This window comes from Maylandia zebra, linkage group LG22 (genome assembly GCF_041146795.1).
Source record: "Maylandia zebra isolate NMK-2024a linkage group LG22, Mzebra_GT3a, whole genome shotgun sequence".
NCBI classification, from domain to species: Eukaryota; Metazoa; Chordata; class Actinopteri; order Cichliformes; family Cichlidae; genus Maylandia; species Maylandia zebra.
The window spans coordinates 28,384,741-28,403,662 of record NC_135187.1 but is presented as its reverse complement, the minus strand read 5'-3'; the positions used below and the strand labels follow the sequence as shown (position 1 = coordinate 28,403,662).

General features: G+C 43.4%; 1 protein-coding gene across 3 annotated transcripts in view; it reads right to left on the bottom strand.

Annotated features, from left to right (window-relative positions):
* arid1ab (AT-rich interactive domain 1Ab) overlaps positions 1–18,922 on the bottom strand; it is a 55,288-nt gene that overhangs the window by 19,879 nt on the left and 16,487 nt on the right. For all 3 annotated transcript variants that reach the window (XM_012922776.4, XM_076879583.1, XM_076879584.1), the window contains exons 2-4: positions 11,694–11,915; positions 8,716–9,414; positions 7,793–7,900 (exon numbers count right to left, since the gene is read on the bottom strand). In XM_012922776.4, the coding sequence (XP_012778230.4) occupies positions 7,793–7,900; positions 8,716–9,414; positions 11,694–11,915 (1,029 nt within the window). The remainder of the gene's footprint in view (positions 1–7,792; positions 7,901–8,715; positions 9,415–11,693; positions 11,916–18,922) is intronic.

Here is an 18,922-nt window from a genome sequence, read left to right as displayed (position 1 = left end):
GGAGGGAGGGAGGGAGAGGGTGGTTGGAGGGGTCTGATTGCTGTGAATAATGGGGAGATGGTGTGTGCGTGGGGGGCCTTTTGTGGAGATCACAATAGTAGCAGGGAGTCCCAGGGCAGCGCACAGATGCCCGAGTGAGGCAGGCAGCTGCCCAGCCCGAGGTGAGGGGTGATGGGATGCGCAGGGCTGAGGGGGCTGGAGGGGCCTCGGGGTGAGGTGGGGGAGCTAGAAGGGTGGGGAAGCTCCAGACCTCTACAGCCAGTCTGCCTGCTTTCCAGACCAGCAACGCCCCTCCCTCTTACTGTCACACAGTGTGTCTAGAGGGCGCTACTAAAGCAACGGACACCAGCAGTGAATTAACTGGGGATAGGAGGAAAAAAATCATATGTAATATGAAAAGGGATATTTCGCAGAGCGAGAGTTAAATTCATTGTCAGCCTCTTTTCATCAGTCCGTGCTCAGCAGCTTGTTCCAGCGAGCGCCAGAGAAAGCCAGGGACATACAGTGCTGCAGTCAGCCACAGTCTTTGTGCTGCAAAACTAGCTCAGCCCAGCAAAAATGGAGGCAGAGGGGAGGGGCATGGGAGAGTGTGCACGCGAGTGTGAGAGTGAGTGAGTGTGCAGAGAGCGCAGAAGGGAGAGTGCTTGATGCACTCTGTGTGTGCGTGTGTGTGTGTGTGTCAGGGCTTTTTTGTTAAGTTTTTGGGGTGTTTTTTTTTCCAGGTGGAGAAACAATTCAGTGAAGTAAATGCAAAACAAGACACTTTGTCAACAGACTAAATTTCCTCAAATAGATTCATTAAAAAATCATCTAAAGAAAAGAAGGAGAAAGAAACAGACGAGCTGGGAGAATGGGGGGAGGCACCCTGGAATCTGAATAAGACATGTCCACACAGGAAGCAAGGCCCCCAGAATAGCAACAGGAAACTGGCCCAGGACTCTGAATACTGTCAGAACCTCGCAAAACAAGGCTGCGCTGCACAGCGTTATGAAAGCTGATTTACTGAGAGAAGAGAGCGAACGAGGAAGGAAAGAGAGGGGGAGGAGGGCGCAGGCGAGGGAAAGAGAAAACGAGAATTTAGACAGAAAGAGGAACGAGTCAGAGAGAGAGGGGGGAGAAATATATTCATATAGAAATATATTTCAAACAGAAATAAAGAAATGCTGCACAAAAACAGAGTGTAATAATGAAAAAGGCGCTGAGGGGGTTGGGCTGGGTAGGAGAAAAAAGAGAGAGAGAGAGACAGAGAGAAAAAAAAAGTGGGCCGGCCTTGTCAGGCTGATTGCTCCAGAGCTATGTCGCAAAAACAAGCTTAGCTGCCGCATGAGAGCAGAGCTGGGTTGGGCTGAGGAGGGAATGGGGATTGGAGGCAGAAGGAAGGGAGGGGAAGGGAAGGGAGGGGGAGGGGGGGACTCGGAGTTGATCAGCAAGGCTGGAAGATCCCTCGGTTCCAGATCAGAAGGCTTGGCACATAACATTAAAGGTCATTAAGAGGGGGGGGGGGGACTGTTGTTGGTGTGGGTGGTCCCTGAGCTCTGGATAAGAGTGGATTCACGCAAAGGCGGGACTCAAGTTAAGCAGTGATACGTTTAAAGGTGGGGAAAACTAGGATCTTCAGTGGATGGCTGTCCAACCAAAACAACAAAAAACAGGAACTTGAGAACACAAATAGCAGAAATGCATCAATGACTTTACACATAAGGCTCAAGAATCTGCATAATTAGGGAAATACATTCTCCTAACGGTAAAGACTCTTATTGTGAGAAGAGAAACCAGAGGACCAGGACAGAGGAGAGAAAAAACAAACTCGAGTGCAAGTGTATGACCAACATGTGACCTTCCTCTTAAGTCTAGAGCACATTCAGACACATCAGAAAAGAGGAGCACCACAAGCAGTGGGCGGTCCTGAGTGGGATTAGCCCCACAGTGGAGAAAGGGTGTACAAAAGACTTGGGAAAGGACAAGAAGGGGATTTTAAAGAAAAAGAAGGGAAAAAAAAGACTAGAAGAGAGGTGGGTGGGAGTGACGGGGCTTGATGGTGTCCTGCTAGTTATTCCCCTTTCCACGGTTTGACACAGAGAGGAAATGTCACATCTAAGGAGTATGAAAGACGCCTGCTTTACTTCTGCTGGGCCCTCGACGAACGAGTTCCCGAGTATTCACGTCTGCATGGCTACTACTACAACACACACAGACACCCCAAAAATCTGACCAGCATCACACGTCAACATTAAAGGTGTGTCCCAGACGTGTGACATTAGCACAGACATCAAACTCGTTGAGGAGCTGCCAGAGGGGAAATTAAATAGCTCCTCAAGAAGAGCTAAGTCATTCATGTGTTTTAAAAAAAAAAATGGCAGAGTCCCCCTTTAATCATGAACTATGGTTATTCATTACAAACAGAGTCAATAATGTGAAGTATTTGATCGAAAAAAAGAACACAAACCCTTTTTTTCCTCACCTACTTCTTATCTCTTAATTCATTTCCTTTCCTTGAAATGCCACAAGTGTTATAAGGCCAGATGTATATTCGAAGACCACAAAGACTACTACTTTGCTGCTGTATTTCACCCCCCCCAAGACAAGCTTCAGTTAGATAACCAAACGGTAAAAACATAAAAAAAGGATTCCTCAGAACTGATCAAATGAACAGCGAGGTAAATACTCAACAGTTAAACTGTGCATGTGTCTCCTGGAGCCAGAGTGAAAACAAACCAGGAACCAGTTGAACCTGCTCAGCTAGTTCCACTCTGACCGCACATGTGTGTGTGTCTCTCTATGTTTTAATCTCTCTCTCTTCCACTTCTTATCCGCAGCCCTGTTCTCAAACCGACTGTTGCTCTCCTACCTGCGCCTTCCAGCAGGCACTGAGCCTTCTGTACACCTTTATTCCCACCTCAGCAGCGGCCTAACAGACGCTGGGTTTTTAAGCACCTGCCTCAAACAGACCCATCTGTGCTCTCGATGAGGTGATGTCTGGCTGGCTCTGCACGAATGCTACTAAAGTAGCTAAATGGCATTTACCCCTCAGTCGCTGTTGGATCGGGATTCAAACAAGATCTCAGGCAGATTAAAAGAAATGAGTCTATACAAATTACTGCAGGTTCTTACAAAATAAACATACTTTTTTCCCCCCTTCAAAATAAACCTGTACCTTTCTTTCTGACAGATGCACTTAAATACGCTCCTTTGCTTGGCGTAAGGCTAATTAGTTATTTAAGATTAGATTAGCAAACGCTTCCTAAACGAGAGAAGTACAAACACATTTTAGTACCAGTTACTTATTTTGAGACAAGAACAGGAAAATTTATATCTATTACACTCATCAATCCACTAATAAGTGTAAAATAAAAATAATCATACCACATAAAACCTCCACATTTATTGGGCTAGAATACAAGGAAGAATTTGTGTGTGGACAACACACACACAAAAAAACATTTCTATACATTTGATTTATACAACCTTGGTTTCATATGTGGTCAAACCAACACATATGAACCCCAACAAGTCTGACCATGACCCCTTAAATCATCTTTTCTTTTTATGACTGCAGCTGTAAATCTTTCTCTCGGTTATTTGGGGGAACTGCATGTTAAAATAGAAAAATTCAACAATAATCAGATCAGATATTACACATATTACTTCCAAACCTGGCTTGCTTCCTAACAATGTCAAAGTGAGCACATGCAATAGGTACCCATCCAGGCCAATTCCCACCTAAACCAAACAGAGGTTTTCCAGTGGTGACAACAAATCCGAGGTTGACTGTCTCCTGGTGTGTTCAACACGGGACAAAGGGCAACTTCACATTCAAGCCCGAAAACGGCTCAAGTTAGCGAGTTACTATAACTACATTCATTCTTTTTGATATTTGTATTCCTTGGTCACAAATGTTATTATCATTTCATTTTTTTTATACAAGTATGCATCTTGTTTTCTTTACTGCAGTGACCTCACGTTTGAAATTATTTTATTATGGCAGAGCAGTTAAGACTTTGGTTTTTGGGCTCCGACCTCACAGGTCCCCAGAAATCATGCACAAAAACTGGAGTGATAATTTTTAGAGCCTGTCGGTGGACGTTGAGGTGTTAGAAGGGATGGATAGTGATGCAGGGCAGCGACATAAAAATTAAACAGACCGCCAATTTGTGCTGTGTTTGTTATATGGTATAAGTAGAGAGTGCCATGTTATGTGTGTGACACAGCATAGCTCGAGCTGCCTACCTCAACTAGCTAGTAGTAAGGACTAGGGGTGGGCGATATAAACGATATACGATAGAAACGATATAAATTTGGCCAACGATAGAGATTTTGACTATATCGCTCTATCGCGATAGCGCATGTTGATGATGTCATCAAGCTGCGCCTGTTTTGGTTGAAAGCATCGCAGCGGCTACAACCATTATCATCTGCAAATTATGGCGGGCGACAGTCATAGCAAAGAGATGAAGCACTTTTGAAATATGGGGAAAGCCAAAAACTGCGCTACCTCCATTTCCGTAACATTGATTCATTAATGTTGAATTCTCTCGCAGCTGCTCTAGTCCCATGTTGTTGCAGTATATTAATAACTAACCTTGTATTGTGCACGAATAATCTCAGTTGTTCTCCTGACTGAAGTTTGGCCCGTGTATAGCATCCTGCTATACGATTGCATTTGTCCCTAACCACCAGAATCCCTCACGTTAACTTTTATCGAGTGGAAAAAAAGTTGGCGTTCATCCTCCAGCGTCACTGTCAGAACTTGGTATGAAATGTTTAGGTGTAAACTAGCGAGCTAATTTCCTGTTAACGTCTAACTCCGTTAAATTAAATAAATTCTGTTTTCATGGATGCATGGATGTAAAACTTAATTGTTACACCCGATAAAGCAGCAACGCTGATGATTTAATTACAGATGAAAGAATTTAGACCGTTTTTAACTCTTAGTGTTCGTTTGACTTTGGGACCTGAAGGGACGGAGTTTTGGACCCAGATTACTCCGCGAAGCTCCTCACTACGGCAGCCGTAATGCTCTGACAATCCATCAAGCAGTGCGGCTTACCAAAGTTGTACTAAAACATTTTTTAACAGATTTCTGCACGCCAAAATCAGTTCGAGGTCAGTAAGCACAACCAGAATTCATACATAAGGCGCACTCTCGATTTTTGAGAAAATTAAAGGATTCTAAGTGTGCCTTATAGTGTGGAAAATACGTTATACAGAAGAAAAGAATATATCGCGATATATATCGTTACCGCACATGCTTCAAATTATATGCGATATGAATTTTAGCCCATATCGTCCAGCCCTAGTAAGGACCACTGTCTGTATAAGTAGGTGTCCTGTTAACAACAGCAGACTTGTGATGCAGGCTGTAATGAATGTGTGGCTCTTTTTTTAACAACACATCCATTTATTTTGAGTTCGGGGGAAAGGACCGGGCTAAGTACTATTTTTTTTCTTACTGAGAGCAGTCTTTACACATATTTCAGTTCTATCGCACAAAGCATTGGAGTTTTTACACCACTCTTTATTGTAGAGTTTCATTGTCACAAATCCCTTTCTCAGCATTTCTGACTTGTTGGTGATATTTTCTGCCGCTTTTATAGTTTAGCAGAGGTTACAGAATAACTTCAGCACCTTGTACAACAGGTATCATCGATGCACATCTACTTCTAACACCTGCAGGTGTCACCCCAGCTGCTCGGACTCAGGCTGGCAGGGTTATACTCTGAGTTAGCATGGTCTCATCTGCACACACTTTGGTGCCGCAGGGATGAGGAGGAAAAAGAACGGGAGGAGGAGATCTGTTTACCACTGCCATAACCAGATTAATGGCTCTGTCGGCCAATCAGACAACACTGATGGGGAATCCCTGAGAAGATAGAAAGTAAAAATAATAATAATAAAGAAATAAATAAAAATAGCCCTGGCCTAGCCTTCCTGACCAATGGCCAGGTCCACAGAGAGGTGTATAAATAAATAAGGGAAATAAATAAAAGAGGAGGGAAACACATCCTGAGGGCATCCCCTACTGGCGTAGACAGCGCTGCCTCTCATCCCTCCCTCTTTCAGCATCTTCCACTCCAACCAATCACTCACACTATTTGAAGTTATTTGCTTGCACTCCCTCAGTCCCACACATCTCCCCCCCCTCCCACCCCTCCAAACTCTGCTCCCTCACTTTCATTCTTTCTTATTAATGATCTCATTTCTCACTCTCCTTCCCTGAGGCCCAGAATGAGGTTAGATCTGCAGTCTGACCTATAAACACTGCCATGGAAACTGCAACGTGTTACAGCGAGACACCTCTTTAACACGGAGCATGGGGTGGAGGGCTGGTGGAGGGTGAGTGTGTGTGTGTGGGGTTGGGGGGTTCTCTCACCTTTATCTTAGCCAGAGGGCTATCAGATGCGAGATTTGCTTTACTTTCAACAATCCTTATCCAGGCAGAACTATTTTTCCCCACTTTCTGATTTCTTTGCTCTTTAAGAGCAAATGGAAACCGTGACTTTGCTTGCTCGTGCTATCAGCTTCTTGTGGGAAGGGTTGGGGTCTAAATTAACATTATAGCGCTCTTTACCTCTCCTTCAAAAATTCTTGTGCTGTTGTCACTGATATCCAGATACTACTGAATTCAACTTTATTTATACAGCGCCAAATCACAACAACAATCGCCTCAAAACACTTTATATTGTAGAGTAAAACCTAGAATAACAGAGAGAAACCCCCAACAATCAGATAACCGCCTATGAGCAAGCACTTGGCGACAGTGGGAAGGAAAATCTTCCTTTTAAGAGGAAGAAACCTCTGGCAGAACCAGGCTCCAGGAGAGGGACAACGATCTGCCACGACATGTTGGGGGAAGTTAGGTAGAGGGTGGGAGATACTTGGTTTCAAATATTCCATCTAGGAGGGAGAAATTTCTCAAGATACTGTGAATTTAGCAACAAAGCTATTACTCCACTAACATCTGCAGAACAAAATATTGGGCCTTTTTCTACTAAAGCACATGATACCCACAGAGTTGTGATCATGTATAACATTTCCATCACATTGCTCTGAATAGATTGACTACCAAACCATTGGATTCACAAGCACAATCGATTGCACGGTGGAATCCAAAAGCCAACATTTACTCCACATTTGCATGTTTGCTTCACTCTGAGTGACACTATACAAATTCACCTATGAAGTAACTCAAACTGAATCACAGAGCAAAGCCTAGTAAACATCAACTGTTTTGAGAAATAAGTTCAATTTTAGTCTGAGTTTCAAGCAGGAGAAATGGGTACAGAGTAAGAAACACCAGGATGGGATTTGCTTAAATCTCATTTAAGGGGTGAACCCATGGTCGAGGGGTTTTAGGCGCTTACCAAATCGGCTAAAGCAGCCTAGTTCCCGGATCAACACCCAGCCAGAACTTTGCTGCATGTCATTCCCCTGTTCTATCCCCACATTTCCTGTCAATCTCCACTCCACTCTATCGAAATAATAAAGGAAAAATATTATAACATGTTCACAGAGGCAGCCATAATGACATTTAGAGCTGGGTGATTTTCCTCTACCACATATGGCTATAGATTCTGAATTCAATCAAGTCTGACTAACATCACTAATTATATCAGTGCTGTCCTACATGTTGGGCTGACTATGCGGTTACGATTACAAATGGTTTATAAATGTTAGTTTAAATGTTGCTTCTGTGGGATATTCATCAAGGGCGTCTGTGAATGTGGTCTGTGGAATTCTGGCGATGAAACCTGCTACAAAATTCAGAAGTTAAAAGCGAAGACAGAAGCCTCACCGGCAGACTGGATGGCCGCGCCTGCATGCTGTCTTCTTGACTGCTCTTGTTTGGCTGGTTAGATGGAGGAGCGCTGGACTGTGAGCTGAAGGAATCCTGGGAGAGTTCCTGATTGGAAGAACGAAGACAAGAGACAAAACGGACACAATGTAAAAAAAAATAAAATAAAATCTCAGAGTCGAGCATTTATTACTGCTTGTTCCCTTTTTGCAGTGCACAGCTAATATAACCACTGTCACACTGATACAAATAACAGATCTCCACTGGGCTGGATAAATGTAGAGAGCCGTGACCGACTGTGATTTGAATATTTACTGTACGTCATGTTTGTGTTGCCACAGGGCTCACATGGCATGGGGAAAACTCACTGCTTATTCTACAGCTTGTGCTTCAACTTATCATATTTTTTTATTTATTTTTTACAAGAAACTACTAAAAACTGCCCCGTTCTGTCAACGGTCTTGTGTGCGGTCCATTTCCTGTTGTTCATACTATCCATTTAACAGACAGGAGCCTGTTTAATTAACTAAGTAATTAAAGCTTAATTACCAACAAAGCAGCTCTGAGTGGGCCACACCAAAGGTTTATTCAAAAGCTCTCATGGCTGTTTCCCTGTTTAACCCTTGTAGAGCAGCATCTCACTTCTTCCATGTGTTTTTGCTATGGAAAGCTGAGCGTGCAATGTTCTTTTCAACCGACTATTGAAAGTTATCAAGTGAAGGCATTTCCTGGGAAGCAGGCAGTTTACAGTGCCACTGTTAGATCGGCACGGACATCATTACAGCACTGATTAAGTACAGTAAAGTCAAGAGCATGTGTCAGCGCAGGAATCTCCTGCTAATGGAAACACAGTTGCCCCTGACACAGCACATCACATCAAATTACAGCTAAAGTGTTCTAATAGAGTTTTGTGTAAGGATTACCTGTGGAGGAGGTGGGAACCTCTGATAAGGTGACTGCTGCTGCTGCTGCTGTTGTTGTGGTGGTTGCTGCTGCTGCTGTTGTTGTTGCTGCTGCTGTTGCAGCGGGGGAGTCTGAGAATATGGTGATGGCTGGCCCTGCTGGCCATGACCTGGAGGCTGTTGGGCTTGAGGAGGTGGACCTCCTGGTTGTTGTTGTTGTTGTTGCTGCTGCTGCTGTTGTTGTTGTGGTGGTTGTTGTTGTTGTGGGGGCCCTTGTTGTTGTGGGGTTTGCTGCTGTGGTGGCTGCCCTGGACCAGAGGGTTGCGGGTACCCAGGCTGGCCCTGAGAGCCCTGCTGACTTTGCGGACCAGGTCCCTGCTGCTGCTGCTGCTGCTGCTGTTGTTGACTCTGCTGTTGCTGGGGAGATACATAGGGTGGCTGTCCTGGCTGAGACTGCTGGGGCTGGCTATACGGAGGTTGACTCTGAGGAGGGCCGTGGGGACCTTGAGATTGTTGGTATGGGGGTCCTGGCTGCCCGTGTTGGCCTGGAGTCTGTGAAGGATGGCCCTGTTGGGGGTATGAAGGTCCAGAGGTTCCCTGGGGTTGGCCAGAGTATGGAGGTTGCTGCTGTCCAGGGTGAGGCGCAGGGCCATGCTGACCATAGTAGCCCTGACTTTGCTGTCCATAGCCTCCTGGGCCCTGTTGTCCATATGCTGACATCTAGAAAATAGGATATCAGTTATCAACAGTAGTTTATCTTCAAAGGGGAAGACTAGCGATGCTTGATCTGAAAGTGCGAGCAGACACAACCAGGCACAGTTTTACTATCCGGAGCCCCTCTGTGGAATATCAGTCACTACCTGAATACAGCATGTGTACTGATGGGATCTGCAGAAATATATAAAAATAACTCAATATTCAAAGTCACCTCTTTAGTTTTCATTTTTTACCATTCATTCTCCACAGAGTAATCAGAGCATCTCTTCATCTTCCTCACAGATTAAACAGAAAAGACAAACTGCCCCCCCACCCCTCAGTTTGAGTGGTGTGTTCCTCACTATAAACTGATCAGTCAAAGCACATAAGAAAAAGCATCCAAGTGTCGGAATTCAGCCGTGTATTGCTTTAAATTACTGGCATGAAAATAAAAATTGAGTTTTGACTTCATCTCCTTGAACTTCAATATGAGCCTTTTCATATTCTGCCCGAACCTGCTCGCGGAATGCCTTGCCAGTGTTTTTGTTTCATTACCCTCAAGGAACATGGAAGGAGAAAGCGCTGACCTTGTGAGGAAACACTGTAATAAGAAAAGAAGAAGGGGGGGGAGCCATGTGTGGGGTTTTTTCTTCTTCGCAAGGGGACTGAAGGGGGGTGAGGGGGTTCTCAGCTACTCGAGAACTATAAGAAAATACAAGATAGTAAAGAATGGCCTCACATTTAAAACAACATGAAGTGGCTGTATTGTATCTGTCTGACAAAGGCGGGGAAGCCGTTTTCTTCTCTGCAGGGCACTTATCGAGTCCACGGTCAAACACCAGGCAGGCCAGTATGAGATAATCACACCACACAATGGGCACAAGACCACAGGCAGCGGACGCACAAGAAAAAGGCTTCACTCTACGGGATTCCCTGCATGCATTTCTCTGTTAAGATGAACTGCCTGGCTGAGAGAGTTCAAGAAGGGGCTTATTCCTAGCTATGAGTAAGTAGCTATAGCAAACTGGATGTTTGCCGTTTTCAATTGGACAACGCTGTCAGAAGGTGCTGCCCACTGTGCCTGTCGACACAGCTTGGATTTCCCCCCCATCTTTGGCTTTCAAGCATGAAAATAAATCAGACAGTGGGAAACTGATGGGCTGCTCTCTTTTGTGTCTATCCCTGTAAAGAGTTTTTTTCACCCCTCCTCTTTCTTCAGAGCCTTTTGGGATTCAAGTGAAAAAGATACAGAAACACAGTTTGGTTGGACTCTTCAGAGGAGGTTCGTGGATGTAGTTGAGGAAGGGTTGGTGTGACAGAAGAGGCAGAATTTTGGTTGGGGCTTTCATCCACCCTAATAACTTATTATTTAAAGTCCTGTTTAAGTATGCAAGGTAAGAGACACTCAAGGTGACAATGCTGATATTTCTTTGATGTCTAGCAGAGCAGGTGAACGTTATTTGGTTATATGTTAATGCACTTTATCCTCTCTAGTTTACAAGATATATCTAGTTAAAAAAAAAAAACAGACACAGGGCCACACTGTAAGTCTTTCAGATCTTTAGCTTTTTGTTTAATTACAATTGTTATGCTAAGCTAACTGTCAGATATGACACACACACACACACACACACACACACACACACACACACACACACACACACACACACACACACCATCTTCCCTATGACAGCCAGAACAGGGTCATGCCTTAATGGCTTTCAATTCCTTTAAGTCACTGTACCTGGATACATGACATTTGTTAAATATCTTCTGCTAACGAAGAGTTGTTTTGACCTGGATTAGACTTTCTAGTAATGACATAGTTGTTCCAATGCTCTATTACTCTGGCAGTATGGCAGAAGAGTGTTACCCTATCGATACTACAGGCTCTCCTCTCAAACCATGCTGTAGTTTCTTATCCTAGTTCATGTCTTCTTCTCACTAGATGGTACAAATTTGTGGAATAAATTCTGACTGCACAGTGCTGCTTTTTTTAAACTCGACTGCTACATATCACCTTACAAATATTTTTCTTGTCATATTTCTTATTCAAATTATTTTACATTTCTTTTTAAGGACTCTTAAATTGGTGCAGTAAACCAAAATGTACAAAAACATCTCATCACCTACTTAGTGGACAATCTGCTAAATTTACTAGCATAATTGATGAAAAGAATTTAGCCTAAGTCACCAGATATTTCAAAAATAATCTGCACAGAAATGTCTTAACAGCAAATATTGGTTGTGCAAGGTTTCAATTAAAACTGTACAAATAGAGAGCCAAGTTAATCATTACTGACCTGTTGTCCGTATTGCATGCCACTCATGGTTCCGGGTGGTCGGCTCTGCATCCCAATAGGGTACCTCTGAGGGCCCGGAGGGCCATAGCCCTGCCCTGGGTAAGAGCCTGCCTGCTGGGGTCCAGGCCCTGTGGGAGGTCCTTGCTGCTGCTGCGAGAAGGGGTTGGGTCCTCCATATGGTTGGCTGCGCATCTTCCCTACCTGGTCCATTGGGCCTGGAGGCTGGAGAAGATACAAAGAGAATATGTGATACATCCATGAACTGACGAAATAGATTGCTGGAATGACAATTCTGACATTAAAGCTGTATGGTGAAGCGGACTTTAGAAATAACTGTGTGATCCACACAATTATTGTGATTTTAGTGCTGATGGTAATGGCATGTCTAGAGTCCCTATTAGAGGGTTCAGTCATACCTCCTAACAAGCTCTATAGTGATAGAAATAAAGGGATCTTGTTCCGAGCACAGTGAAGTGACAGAAAAGGATGAGAAAATGCGGTCCAGGTCAAATTTAGCTAGAGTTATTTTAGAACCTTTTTTAGTGAGTTGTCTTGAGAAGGCATTACTCAGCATGACTCCACTGCAGTGTGTCCTATGAGCATCATCTCATAAACCAGCCACAGTGTAATCAAGCAAATATAGAACAAAAAGCAGAAGGGAGGGGAAAAAAAACTGTAGTGGATTTACTTTCCAAATAGAAAGGGAAAAAAAATTGGCCATGAATGAATGAATAAGCCCACTACATCCGCCAGGAGCATTTCCCGGCCCAGGAGATCATTGTGCCAGTGGGTGGATACTGTTACGGCAGAGACGTTGGTAAAGGTTTCTATGAAAATAAGCTTAAGGAAGTGGAAGTGTCTGCGGTGGCTGGAGCTGTGCCCACCTCTCAGCTGGAAGCCGTGTCGTGTAAGGATAAAGGGTGGGGTGGTGGATGTGGGGAATGACCTAGGGCATCCTGGACTCGTAGAGATCCACGTGGTAAAAACAGGGAATGTTACGGAGTCAGATGGCATATTCTGGGTTGGTGGTGGTTTACAATGAGGTAGCTTCATCTGTCAACAGCTGGAACCAGTGTCATAAAATGTCTATGCCATAAAGTCGGTGACAGTGTGTTTGTGTGTACATAACACATGGTGGGATCCCTTCCGACACAACACTCCCCCAGCATGAGAAAAAAAAAAAGTATATCCAATATTTCTAAAAAATTAATAAAATGGGATTCCACTGCAGCATTATTAACTGGTCATCAAGTGGAAAAATAAACAAATAGCAATTCACAACAAGTTTTCTGCTCGTTTGCCATGGTCTGATGCCATCAACACATCACACTTCTGACAGCCTGTGCATGTTCCCATCAAACCCACCGCAGCGGCGTCTGAAAGTACAAACCACAACGGGGTCTTTGAAGTAGCAACACCTCCTGGCCTGCTGACCTCGGGCAGCAGACACAAAGGTTTCATTGCTTCCCACGGTTATTAATCTGTGTGCAAGTGTGAGTGTGTGTGTGTGTGCCTGCGCGCGCGTGTGCGTACGGGTGTGTTTTTCCTCCCCCAAAAACCTCTTTTCCTCGGTTAAGGGAGACAACCACTGGGGCTATTTATAGCCAGTGAGACGGAGAGGGCAGTCTGCCGAAAATGTAACAGGTCCCAGCTGCACTGCTGTTTGAACCCGGGCCAGGGCTTGCTCTTCCTGGGCTTTAATAAAGCAGCAGGCTTTGGCACTCTATGAATGACAGTGCTGCAATGAAAGAGGGGGAGGTCGGGGTAGGGGGTGACTCAGTAGGAGGCTTGTGTGTTTGCGAGTGTGTGAAAATATGTGTGTGTGTTCCAGAAGACTGTAGCTGTTGGAGGTGGTGGTGGTGGGGGGGGGGGGGGGGGGGGGGGGGGGGGGGGGGGGTGTGGAGAAGGGGTGGATCAACAAGCTGTCAGCGTGGTCAACCGACATTATCCAAGATAACATATTCCACTCCAGATTTTCCCTCTAGCCTCCTCCAGGCCAAACTCTCCTGAGCTCCTCCAGGTTCACAAGAGTGTGTGTTTGTGTGTTGTGTTGGATGTCTGTGCAGGGAAGGAGTAGGTGGGAACAGTGGGAGGTGGGATGGGGTATCTTGCACTCCCTTGGGTCATTACCGACCGCACCAGGGGTAGAGGTAACAGGCTCCACTGTGACCTCTAATGCACTTTTAACCTCAGACTCGAAGAAAGGACACCATGCCTGCTGCCCCCCCTCCCCAGTCATGCCAAGATAGGAGTCCAAACATCACTCTACACAGCTTAAATATGACTGGTAGAAAGCAGTGAAGCAGACACCACATTGTTGCTGTTTTTTTACACATTTCCAAAAGTTTCTTTTGTCCAATTATGGCAATGAGGAGCCAAGAGGAGGAAAAAAAAAAAAAAAAACTGGAGCGGTTTCTTTCACTGGACAGAAATATCCTATAGCTCTTTTCTAATGAGCTGCTTAAGCAGTTAGACAGAGCCTCCTGAGTCATCTGTAAAGTGTGCCACCGAGGCCTGAATCACCGGTAATGTCCTCCAATCCACATGAAAAATGACTAGCATGCAAACAAACTACAAAAGCCGGCACACTAAAGGTAAAATCTATTTCTCATTTAGACAAAAATCTCCCAGCGATGACTGGGCCATAAAACAATCAACCTTTCTTCCCCTCACCAATTTCGGTCGATACTTTTGCCAGCAGTGAGAATATTTCTAAATGAGCGAACAAACTGGCTTTTCCATTAAGAACCATGACAGCTCGGCACCCAGCTCAGTGGGGAGAGAGCTCGCAAGTACGACTTGACTACAATCGGGGTTTCCAGCCCGGAGTGGAACGTGCATAGTAACGGCTCCCGAAACAACCACTCTTCTCCCTCTCGTGTCTCAGTTATCACCCACTCCACAGATGCAGATAGGGGTGCTTTGATCAGGTCAGGAGATAGTGAAGGTGAGCGTGCACTGTTCACAAGTGTGTTAACGTATTTAAAATTAGGCTTCATTTTCTTATTTTTTGAGTCATAACTATTAAACATTCTAAATCTTTTCTGTAGGAAAATGAGGTGAAAAAGCAGAAGAAACAGGTAGACTGCACTCCATTGAATTGTGTTAGCACAATTTGTGCTTCTAAAGATTATGAAAACATCATTTAGAAGAAAAATTAATTTGTCGTATTCGTTGAATCAATAATGCTCCTGTTTTGCTGTTTTTCCACTTTACGTGGACCAGTTCTCCCAGTATACAGCCAGTATAAATGTATTTATTTTCTCTGATACACCCGCAGACCTTCCACGGTGTAGACTCCAGATTGTGGGGACAAGCAGTTGTCTCTACCTGACAGGCTTCATGAGTTCAGGGAAATCCACTCTTAAAAAAAAAGTTCAATAAATGCATGATGTTTCAAAAGCTTGAATTGAGCAACTGTTTTTAATCGTCGATGACATTCCTGACCGCAATAATTTGTGATTATGACTTGCCACAATGAGCAGCACGGCATTAACAGATTTATAAACTTTGTTTCTACGTAACGTAACTATTGTAATAATTAACTGCAAAGTCACTGGATCAAAGTCACTGACCTTTTTAGAAATCAGTAAAGCATAAAAAATAACTACTACCTTGAGCCCTATTTTGCGGGCTTTGGCCTTCATATGCGTTAAATCCCGCCCCCCCAAAAAACAACAAAAAAAACACCCATAAATTATAAATCTGCTATCACACAATTGGCAATGTGACAAATTTAATCTGCAATGTAGTCAGTCAATTAGCATTCAATAACCTGTTTGGATAATTAAAGTAGCTGAAGCCAAACTCCAAAAATCCAATGAATCGCCATCATGACCACACAATATGGGTAGGATGTGTCGAAAACCGCGCTCAATATAATCTTATCACATTCATGTTTTGGCTCGATGGGTTTAAATGCATATGGTTTACAGCTCAGCATAAAGATGAGGAACGCAGGGTGTTTGTTTTACCTCTCTGCCTCATTCGATCATGTTAACACATCTGTACTCTGCAGGCTGGGAGATAGCTGTGGCCGGCCTACTGCTCTGCACTTCATTGATCTGTTTACCAGTATTTTCCTTGGATTGCTTAAGTTGTTCACATCGGACATACCATTACACATCCTTCAAATTCCCAGAGAGCTTTTGTAGAGGCCTTTGTAGGTGCGCGAATGTCTGCTTTAACCCAACTAAAGAGTCTACTGCATCTTGTAGACAGAGGCCTGTGAATGCTATACAAGAGTCTGTTTATCGTTCTCTTGCTTACAGAATTAGCACTGCTGCTGCTCCTCAAGTTGAGAATTTTATCAAAACCAAAAAAAAAAAAAAAAAAAAAAAAAAAAGAGAATAAAAGTAGAATTATGTTAGCAAAGATTAGCAGTACAAGGTTGAGGGAAAAAATTCCAATAGAGGAGATCTATACATATCATTTGTTAGTTTCTGATCTATTTAAAAGGACACTGGATTTCAAGGTGAAACAGCCATATCTTTAACAGTATGGGCATGGTTGGTGGTTGAATGTTCAAGGCGAAGGACAGAAAGAGAATCGTTTCTGATGTATCACAGGAGAATGTCAGTGGTTTTAGTGGTGAGGTCAAGATGGACACAGCGGAAAGACGATAAGGCACGCAACACTACCGAGCTGAGTGCAAGTGCTTTGAATCCAAGTGCTTTGAAAGACAAATGGCCACAATAAAGGTCTCGCAGAGAAACCTGCCACCTGCCACTTACTGGCAAAATATGGTCCATCTCATGGAATTTATAAAACTACTTTCTTACAGCATACAGTATTAAAAGCTAGATTCTCAATTCCAGTTTTTCAACAAAGGCCACTCTGTGAATGATAAACATTTGAGTCTATTTTAGAACAGCATTTAACACTTTGAACTATTTCCCCTTTCTTGACTAACCAATTGACTTTGTCCGTTAAAATCCCCACAGTGTACAGCAGAGAATTCAAATGTTATGTTTTGACTGAAAAAAATGACATTAAGTTCCAGTTTACTTTCATATACAACAAAGATGCATCCAATATTAAATTCAACAGACTATGCAGAGCTCTCACCAATTTTAACATTTGCTTTTTGGTGTTACCTTGAAAGGGCTTCTAGCATGTTAGCATGACACACCCAAACAAATTACACTGAACATTAAAACACAGCATCTGGGAGAAAAAAAAAAAAAGACCTCAGAGAAACTGTTATATTTATTGTTCGACTTACAAAACCCCCCAAATTAACAGGTAGCACTCTCTTGCTTGATGGCTAACCCTACGAGATGTTAGCAACCTTTAGAAATATATACTCCTGGGTAACAATAGCACTAAATTAGCTTGGTCACATTATAACTCTCTTTTATAATCTGCTTTCCCCATTTAGTGTCATTTACATACACAACACACATACATATATATATACACACACACACACACATATATTTTCTCCTGTAGGATCTGTGTGGTGCCACTGAGAATCAGAGAGCATATCCCTTATATGGTCATGTCACACATCTTCTGTAGCAAGATTATGAGGGGCAGCAAATAAGAAGTTAAATAGAGGCTCATTTCAGACAGAGGAGCAGTAGCGAGGCTCAGCACGAGATAAATGAAGAATTATTTTGATCTGTGAATCATGCAAAGCTATTATGATAGAATCCAAATATAAAAATAAGGTTTAGAAAAGGATCATAATAGATGTCCGTTAATTTTTAACATTTACCATGACCCTGTGAATGCCAGTGGTTTACCTTAGCCACACATAAATAACATAAAAGAGCAAATCAGACAACAAAGAAAAAACATGGTATCTGAAAATAACTCATTCCAATTACAAATAAAATATTCTATGACATTCTATTCTCATGAAATAGACTGCTTGTTATATAACCGGCGAGGTGGTGTGCCCGTCATTGTCCTCAGCATTTAGCCATAAATCAGAGTGTAAAATAAGTTAACATTCATTTTCAGTGGGTATTAAATTTTTAGTATGGCATTATAAAAGTAATGTGACTTGGGGGGGAAAAAAAAGAAGTTCTGTTATGTAGGGGAATTCCCTGACAAACACAGATCAAAAGGTATGTGACAAAGTGTTGCAGCTACCACTTTTTCCTGTCAGGTTGATTTTTCTTTTGTTTTTTTTACACCTTTAGAAAGGTTACTGGCATCTTATCATGCGAAAGATGAAAATATGCCAGTAACCAGTATTCTATGGAAATAATTTGGCATTGCAAAAATGATTAGAACTACATTTCCTCATGAATAATATATAACAGATTTAAATCAATAAAATTTACACTAAAACCAAGGATATAAGTATAAATGCACTCATCAAAATGTATTACAAACCGACTCATCAGAATCAGTTCAAGTCTCTGAGGTGTTTGTTTGGAGGCAGAATCTCACTAAACTCCTGGCACATCGTTCTTGACTCGACGTGACTTAAAGGTTTACAACAAACCTTCCTCACACAGAAGCCTTAACTATGCGTGCTGGATTACGTCTCAAGCCACAACACGGTACTCTTTCCTTTTTCTGCTCAGTCATCTAATCAATTCTGAAGGAAACGCTTCCCCTCTGTTCCATAAAAAAATAAAAAATAAAAAAATAACTACAATTAGCACATGGCTAATCTGCATAGAGGGAAGCCAGAGCACTCTTGGCAGAAGAGGTTGCATGGAGTATATTGTGTCATGATAACAGGGGCTGCTGGTGGATATAGCAACTAGTCAAAAGCGCGTGTGTGACATGGGGTTGGGGAAAGGGATTTGTCAGGCACTGGGGAGGGTGAAGTGGGTGGGGCAAAGCTTGAGTGCAAAGCTGGAGTCTATGGGGCCAAGCAGAGCAGATGGACCGAGGGGGGGGGGGGGACTGCTGCTAATTTAATCCGCCACACAGCCACATGGCCTTGACTCGGCACACACACACACACACACACACTACTGTTCAGTGTTAAAGCCCTTGGACATGCAAACACACTACAGCAACAACACTTGCTGGCTACGGCCCCTCTCAGACGGTGGCTACGTCATACAAGTCACATCCATAAAGAGAGAGGATATCCTGCTCTTTATCACCAATGTCAAGTCAGAGGCTAAGATTTGTTTCTAAGGGTCCGTCAGGTGAACCTGCGCAGCGAAAACTGACCCCACGTTAATGCCGGCACTCACGTTCACAGTGGGAGCTGCCCAGTGTGACCCGACTTCACTGTTTAAGCTCCGAACACTGTCGCT